Genomic DNA, 8,711 nt, shown 5'->3' with positions numbered 1-8,711 from the left:
AATTGATTAACTGCAGATTCAGTCCATTGTCCTCACTGGAGGCTGTAGAGGGCTAGTCTGAAAGGCTTCATGTTAAGAAACTAGTCATGCCAGTTTGCAGACGTTCTGCGATGCACTTAAAGTGCTGCGCTTCTTAACAGAAAGGAGCAAATAATATAAGATATATGCAGTCCGATGGTATTCTCTCCAATTGCAGGTTGGAAGCTAAGACAACCTTAAAGCAATCCCGGGTGCTGTCGGGTGTTTTCGCTATACTGCAGGGAGGGGACGGAGAGTTCAACTGAGGCAGTCCATGCAGTCTACTCTGCTCTTATTACGGTGGATTTGCGGCCGTGCCAGGGGTAGTTTCCTGTAGCCCTCAAATGTTTTCCAGTGTTGATAGTTCAATCAGCAAAATGCATAAGGCTGCTGGCTTGGCTTCCTAGGCGAAAATCTGATGCACCAAACATTCTATGGGTGTTTGAGATGAAATGCTGTTTTAAATCTCCTTTCAGATGAAATCCAGCGCTCATTGTACGTAGAAGCTTTTCTGACTGTTCAGTTGCAGGCAGACGAATTATGCGTGTTTGCTTAAATTTTTATTCGCATATGAACTAAGACGTGCATTAGAAAGAACATGTCTTTGCCGCTGTCTTTTTTGGGCGGGGAGTTGGAGGTGGGTGGGAAATTTGCTGCCCAGTCACAGATACAACGAAATATTGAATTTCTCCATTGCTTTTTATGGGCATCGCTGTCATTGCTGTGAACAGCCCAAAGAACTTCGCCTATTGAGCAATAAATAAATAAATTCTATTCCAGGGTGGAACACTTATATTGTAAGGTCTATATATGGAAATAATACATTCGAGATAAGTTTCTTTTTACTGATTATATTTATGCCTCTGCGACGTAGATAACGTCGACTTGCGTTCAGATACTGGAAGTTTTGACTGAATATTTCCTATCTCTATGACATACTCAGAGCCTTTTCGTATAGAGATAATGTTACCGTATCAAACCATTTAAGCTTCCGATTTCCCTTCCGACGATGCCACATTAAAGGTAGGAGACTAACACGAAGGAACGCTTTAGCCCTCCTCTCCAGTCTTTATAAAGCACTTTTATGTTTCTACACATTGGTTCAAATTAGAAGCTCACGTGTCAATATAGTTTCACTGAGTTTGTAACACACACACAAAAGGAGGTGCACTCTCATTCATTATCAAGTCCAAAAAGCCTTCCGTTTTTCTGTCTCTATGGCCATGGCGACGGAAATGACGACACGAAACCGGAAAAACGTATTCTTCCGGGGCACATGTTTGTCTCCACGTGGATGTAGATTGTAGATGCTGCCGGATATTCCGTGGAGATGGATGCGTTAGATAGAGTGGTGTAAGTAGAATTGTTTGTGGGACTGTTATAGGGCTTTTTCCCCGTGTTCTTGTAACTTTAGGGCCTTTCCCTTTCGTGTTATTAGGGTTGTTCTCTTGTGCTGCCTGGATTACGCAGCCTTATAAAATGCAGTGCTTGCACTCTCTGTAAGTCCGAGTGACTCAAGTGGAGTTTAGACTCGAGTGTTGTGACTTATTGTTGCATAGGTTTTCATGGGCTAGCATAAGCATCATTAGGAACGCGAGGGCTTATCTTGAACCGGTAGGTATCCGTGAATGTACACAGTAGATTTTACCAACCTGGAGCTCTCCAGATGTGTTGAACTGTTGTTATGTGCCATCAAATAATCTCTGATTTATGGTGACCTTATGAATGAATTCCATAAAAATGTCCTAATTTCCTATTCAAGCCAAGTGATGTTCAAAGTGTTGCAGCAAAGAATATGTACCTCCTTTTGGAACAAGAAATGTGCAACAGTCTAGCAGGATATCAGGATGATGCACTCGGGTTCATATTGCAAATGAATATTAACTATTGGAGCTCACCAAAGAATTTCAGAGGAAGATCAGTCTGTTCTTTATACGTTACAGCAAACCCTTAGACTCTGTGGATGAGAAGAAGCTATGGATGATTATAAAGGAATGAAGGTGTCTCAGCCCTTGATTGGCCTGATGCATAACCTGCATCATGAACAAGAAGCTTTAGGACATACTTTAGGACAAAGTATGGAAAAATAGAACAGTTTCTTGTTGGCAACAGCATCAGACGAGCGTGTATTTTATTCGTTCTGTTTTCTCTGTTCATTCTTTACACAGAATATAGCATAAGGAAAGGTGGATTAGGATCAGATTAAGAGTGAAAAATTTGCAGAAAATACATCAACAGATTAAGAAATGCAGATGATACCATATGACCAGAAGAAAGCAGTAATGAATTGCATTGATTCTTGATAATAGTGAAAGAAGAAAGTGCAGAAGCAGGACTAGAACTGAACATTAAGAGATCAAAAATTGTGATTTCAGAAGTACAGAACTTTGTCAAAAACAAAGGCGCTGAAAAGATGAATTATTTTATATAGTTTGGCAGTCAGCAAGTCAATTCATGTAGCTGAGAAATTCAAAGAAGACTGTGATTGGAAGGGCAAAAAATGATCAAACTAAAAACGGTCATCAAGTGCAAGGATGTTGTATACACACTATATATAGGTGTGAAAGCTGGAAAAAAAAAGATGACAAGAAGAAAATTGATACATTCAAAGCATGGTGCTGGAGAAGGGCTTTGTGAATACCTTGAACCAACAGAAAGACAAATGAGTCCTAAATCAAATCAAGCCAGAACTTGCTAGGGAAAGTCAACAGCAGAAGAGAAAGACCAAATATGGGATGGACTGATTCTATCAAGGAAGCCACAGCCTTGAGTGAGCAGGTCTGCGAAGGATGGGACTTTTTTTATTTATGGGGTCGGCATAAATCAGAGATCACTTGACCACACATAGCAACAGCAACATCTTAAAAGTATAGCATGCTGAGGCTGTGCATTGTCACTGAGATATTAATGAGAATTCAGTTCAAATTCTGACTCAAATCTTACTGAATGCAGTGTTAAATTCAGTTGGCAGATTATCCATTTGTGTGTGTGTGCGCACACACACGTAAAGGTTGTGGGAAATGGGTAAACAGACCTGATAGATGATAAAATTGTAGCGGCTTTTTTAACCACATCTTGATGTTGTTTATTTCTACCCATCCAGCTGTAGGCAGTTTTGGTTCCGTGCTTGCATTTGGATGCTTCCAGATTTGGCCTTTGCTTTAAGCAGCTGTGTTCTACAAATGTTGCCAGTATTATGTCTGGGATTCTTGGATGATTATGTTGAAATGAAAAGTGTTTTGACCATCAGACAGGAGGACCTTGAACCTGGTGTTTTAGTTCTGCTGTTAATTGTGCCATTAAGAGAATGTTGATTTTAGTGGGACAAAGAATGCAGAGATATTATAAAAACAGCACTAGGTTGGTTCCAGTGTCTATCAGAGGGAATATTTCTTTAATATTACTCTTAGGATCCTAACACTGAATCCTGTATGCTACTATTGTAGAATACTTTTAAAGGAATTTATGAAATCTTCAGATATAAATTAATTTTGTTGCACAATTACCAAATTCTTCATTTATTCTAATCAGGCATTACATGCACGTGCCTGATCTATAGGTCAGTCTAATTTAAGTAATACTAAGTCTAATTAAGACTACTCTAAGAATAGCATCATGTGTAACTCTGTCTTAGCACTGTCTGGCTTTTCCTTTCTATTTCTTCTATAGGATAGCTGATGGAGCAGGTAAAATTCCATGAAAAAAATGAAGACCATAGAAATGGCAATATTAGCATCTTATTGGACAGCCTTGGAGGTTGTCTCTCAGTAGGTAGAGGACACAAAGTTCAGAGCCCTTCACCTATCCTGTGCTATCTCAGCAAGGTTGAGGCATTCCTCTGAACTCATCTAACTTAACTTTCTCTGGTCAGGGAAGGGACTGGAGAGGCTATAGGATTATCTATATCCTGGTCACATCTTTTCTCTCCTCCAACATACAGCCCTTTTCTCCTCCAGCTTCACTGTGCTCTCATACAGGAAGCTTTCTGGAGCATCTGGGGAGGAGGAAGGGGAGCAATGATTCAATTCATGATTAGATCTCTTCCTTCATGCTTCTAGCTCTGTCAGTGGGCACAGAGGAAAAGATCTGCAGAATCCCATGGCAGCTTAGTTGGTGTCTAGGCACCTTGGGTTTGCTCTCTTAATTATAAAGGTGGATGCTTTGGCAAACCAAGGTATAGACTGAATGTAGAGGCAGTGAATTGTCACATCGCTGTTAATCCATTTCAGATTTCAGGTGCGCAGTCATGTTAATCTGATACAACCTAAAGGTTGTGGCAGAACAGCTAACCTTGTTGTGATATAACTCTGTGCTCCAGCACCCATGTTGAGTTTCTGTAGATAAGTCTATATAAATTGTTTAATTCATAAGTTATCATCTGCCTAGTAGCACCATAGAAATGACCTGGTCTGTGTGGGCAGCTGTTACTGAAAGAGCTCATGCTACAACAAATCGGTTTCTAAGATGCTGATGTCTCCCCTTTTCCAGTATAAAGACAGAGCATATCTGGTGGGAAGAAAAATAGTGTGGTTATGAAGGGAAGATTTGTTGGCTGATGTGGCAACTTAAATGCAAAATACCAGGCATTTAATTGGCTTCTGCTTGAACAAGAAAATAGTTTCTTATGGGGCTTTTCAATTGCAGAATGTCTTTAGGGGCAGGTTTGCATATAACCTTAAACTATTTAATCCTGAGGACTGGGGTGTGTGTGTGAGAGAGAGAGAGAGAGAGAGAGAGAGAGAGAGAGAGAGAGGCACACTTGTTCTTGCCTGTATGCACACATTAAATTATCAATTAAAATGCTAATTAATTATACTTGATGCCCTCTCCATTGAAGTGGGATAACCTTTTTAAGGAGATAAATTGCTTTAACAGAGTTGCGTTTTATATTGAAGGCAACTCAGAGGGTACCATATGCCACAGTTCTGTGCACATTTGCTTGGAAGCAAGGCTCATGGACCACAGATAAGTTTTCTTCTGGTTAAATCTGCACACGAGGAGGTCAGATACTATTATTTAGATAATTGTTCGTGTGACAGGGTTGTGATTTTGGCTGATTGATGAATAGTAGGAGAGATTTTGTACTAAATATATATGTATGTATGTATATATATATATATTTAAGGAAACTGACTGGTTGTTTCTGGACTGCAGTTGCCATCGTCTCTGACCATTGCCTGTGCAGGCTAAGACCAATGGGAGATGGAGCCTAACAAATCTGGAAGGCAGCAGTTCTCAGCCCTGCATTAGTAGAACTGCATGCTACAGTGTAATATTCTAGTTGTAAGAAAGAGTTTCATTACCTAAATTTCACATGTATTTTATTACAAATAGTGTATTTTCAGATACATTTGAATACTTTGTGAAAACTACCTTTGTGTTTTGAAATTTTCATGGCAGAAAGCCCAAAACTAAGAGGGCCAAACGGTTTCTGGAGAAAAGAGAGCCAAAGCTCACAGAAAATACCAAGACTGCTATGCTAATAAAAGGTGGCAATGCGAATTCAACAGTGACTGAAGTGCTGAAAGACATTGTAAGTATGTTTGGCAATATATGTAGAAATGACGTCTTGTTGTGAGGGGGGCGTTATGCAGGTGTCCTTGCTGGGAATGAGCCTCGTGGGTGATGTGCCCTGGGCACCAACCCCCTCATGGACTGGACTTCAGCTTTAGGAAAATTCATGGGATATTTTCATGTTAAAAGCCCTCTTGGGATGCACACTTCAATCCTTGTTGATTACAATCCCAAATTTGTAACAGACAGAATCATTAATAACTATTTTCTGAGACTCTTTCAAAGTGGTATCGCTCCTGCTTCTCCCTACATTGTCATCCTTGAAATATTCCTGTATTTACTTTAGATTCACATTCTGAGGTTTATCTCAGGATAACGTACGGGAATATTTAACCATAACCTTTAAGGGTGCAATCACAGGATTTTTTTTTGTGTCTCAGCATGCATAGCACTGGCAGTGTTCCCTGTCCAGCCAAGCCGGTGGAGGAATACTGGAAGCAGTGGCCCTTCCCGCTCTCTAAACATGCATACAATTGCACCCTCAAAACCTCACAATAAAACCTGGCAGCATATTTAGACCCAGGGGGAAAAGAATTGAGTAGTGGGAGGGGATGGAAGTGCAATTTAAAATACTGAATAAAAATCATTCCACATGTGCGAAAGAGTGCATCCTTCAGGGTTGTCTACTTTGGGTCTGTACACTGATAGATGTCTCTGCTCCACTGGGGGGATTCCACTGGAGGAACAGGGAGGGGGCAGTTTTACCAGTTCCACCTTTCCCCGCAGCACCTACCACACTGTTCTGTAGAGCCCCCCAAGCCTCCAGACAGTGGCAGTGTTAGGAACCACTCACAGGGCTGGTGCCCCGAGCCCCAGATTTCTGCGAGGCCATCTGCCCCACCACCCTGCTGCCCAGAGGTACTTGCTGCAGTAAAGTGACGGGACTGATGATCTCAGTTGCATCCGAATGTGGCCCACGTGTGGTCTAGGCTTCCGCCACTCGAATGCCTTCCTCTCTGCTGTCCATACATCCCTTTTCCCAAATTAGGGTGCTTGTGGGAGGAAGGGTCCTGTACCATTTTTGGCCCATGTGTAAATTAGCACATAGAAATCAAAGTGGGTTTTTGTCCTGTGGGGCTGAGCCCAGATCTTTTCAGGACCTAGTACTGACCGTGCCTCCAGAGCAGACTGTGGGGAGGTGGATTGCCTCCTTCCTTATCCTGCTGATGGAAGCCTGCATTGGATCCAAAAGCCTTCTGTCAGTGGGAGGGCACCAGCTGGAGACGGCACCCTCTGGAATATGGGAGCAGGAACAGAAGATAGTGTGGCTCAAATGATCCAAGTGCTGGCATGGTATCCATGTCTGTTGAACTCTTGGTTGCAGGAGGGATCATTTGAGATCTTTTATATGTCAGGGACCACTTTTGTTCATGTGTTTCTTGCCATCGCTGAATGTTCTGGGAAACAGCAGGGGATTAGCAGAGCAAGTGATGTCTGTGTCTCATCAAAGCAAACATGTTTCCCATGCATTTAAAATGATCAGTTGTAGACTGCCGCACTGGTAAATTGCTGTTTTTAATGTCTGCTTCTGTATTTTTGTAGTACGCTCTGAAAAAGCCTTTTGCTGTTTTATATAAAAAGTAAGTGAGGCTTTCCTTCATTAATCATGTGTGGTATTTGCCAGATTTTAAAAAGCAGCTCCTATAAAAATATGATAATTTGTACATTACCAAGCAGTATTCATCTACCCATACTGCCAGTGTCAAATGGCAAATCCTGTAACGGGGTGGCAAAATACATTTGAAAGATTATTGGGCTTCCATTATTATGCATTTCATTCTGTGATCTGTCATCTGTAGCTGGTTGATTTAAGTCCAGGCTGACTGCTGAGAGAAATTCAAGCTTAGGATTTTACAAGAGTCCCCTTACTAAAGAGAGCAAGTTACAATACACAGATATGCTTCATGTGGTTCTAGGGCTTTTTAACTGCTCTGGATCTTGCTTAATTGCCAACTTTGTATAAGGAAGAACTATAAAAAGCAGTATGTACTTAGAGTGTATTCCTGTGGCTAGCTGACACCATTGGGCCAGCCACTGGAAAATTTGCAGTTTCTGTTCAGATCCTAGAAATGTACTCCAAGGCCAGAGCCGGGACTCTGAATTCAGAGCATCCCACGATGCCATTGTGGCTTTCACAGTCTTTTCCATGCTGAGGGTGCAAAACTGATACAGCCTAGCTGCACCTCACCTATCCTCCATAGAAAGATTTAAATGGCTGGAATGTCCAAGTCTTTTGCAAGGCTGGAGAAGCTCCAGGGTAACTTCATTTCCATGCTTCTTTCATCCTCAGTGGGATACCTGTAATCCTCCAATTTCCCCATTGGATTGCATCCTTGATCTATCAAAAGCATTGGTGTGGGATGTTATGATAGCTCACCACAAGGGCATGGATGTTCCTTGGAAAGGGTTACATTTGTTCACAGTCAGGGATAATGAGCTCTGGCAGACTTAATGAGCCTTGCCACACTACATTAACATTAAGTGGTGGTTTAGTCCTTGCCCTGATAAGACAAATGGGAGTATTTCAATGCAGTATACCCAAAATTATAAAGTAAAACTTGCAGGTTTGTCATGCCAGATATTTAAGGAACAAAAGCACATTAAAACTTTCTGTTATCTTCAGAAAAAATATTACAAGACCCTTTGAAGATCAGACCTCACTGGTGAGTATAAAGAAGGTTGGTCCATCTTGATTAAGAAACCTGTCCTTTATACCACAGTAGAACAGCCAAATAAACAAGACTCAGAGGAGAAATTCCCAAGATGCCATAGCATGTGACATGTGCCAGTGCAGGATGCATGCCATTTGGAATGACTTACTGAATCAGCCTTGCCTAGCTTGATGTTCTCCAGAGGTTTTTGGGCTACAACTTGTCTCAGCCCCAGTCAGCATGGCCAATGTTCAGGTGGGAGTTGCCGTCCAAAACATCTGGACAGCACCAGGTTGAGGAAAGTTGCTAAGCAAGAGGTTAAGGTGACAGGAACAAACTCAGTGAGCCACTCACTTGGGTGTCCTCCCTGTCTTGTATCCTGGTTGTGAAGAACAGTTAAGGTGTTTTTCCTCTGGTTTAGCGTAACCATATTGTCCAAATTCTAGAGTACAGTTAATCTTAACTATG

General features: G+C 41.6%; 1 protein-coding gene across 3 annotated transcripts in view; it reads left to right on the top strand.

Moving 5' to 3' along the window:
* Window positions 1-1,262: 1,262 nt before the first annotated feature.
* Window positions 1,263-8,711, top strand: part of RPF2 (ribosome production factor 2 homolog) — a 23,007-nt gene continuing 15,558 nt past the window's right edge. For 2 of the 3 annotated variants that reach the window (XM_044426397.1, XM_044426381.1), the window contains exons 1-4: window positions 1,263-1,371; window positions 5,419-5,551; window positions 7,135-7,172; window positions 8,216-8,255. In XM_044426397.1, coding sequence (XP_044282332.1) covers window positions 1,349-1,371; window positions 5,419-5,551; window positions 7,135-7,172; window positions 8,216-8,255 — 234 coding nt within the window. In that variant the 5' untranslated portion in view covers window positions 1,263-1,348. Of the gene's footprint in view, window positions 1,372-4,977; window positions 5,302-5,418; window positions 5,552-7,134; window positions 7,173-8,215; window positions 8,256-8,711 lie in introns of those variants that run through there. The other variant, XM_044426389.1, reaches the window with a different exon arrangement.

The sequence above is a fragment of the Varanus komodoensis genome, unplaced genomic scaffold (genome assembly GCF_004798865.1).
Source record: "Varanus komodoensis strain SLA01 unplaced genomic scaffold, ASM479886v1 scaffold1, whole genome shotgun sequence".
NCBI lineage: Eukaryota > Metazoa > Chordata > Lepidosauria > Squamata > Varanidae > Varanus > Varanus komodoensis.
This window is presented reverse-complemented; position numbering and strand designations above follow the sequence as displayed.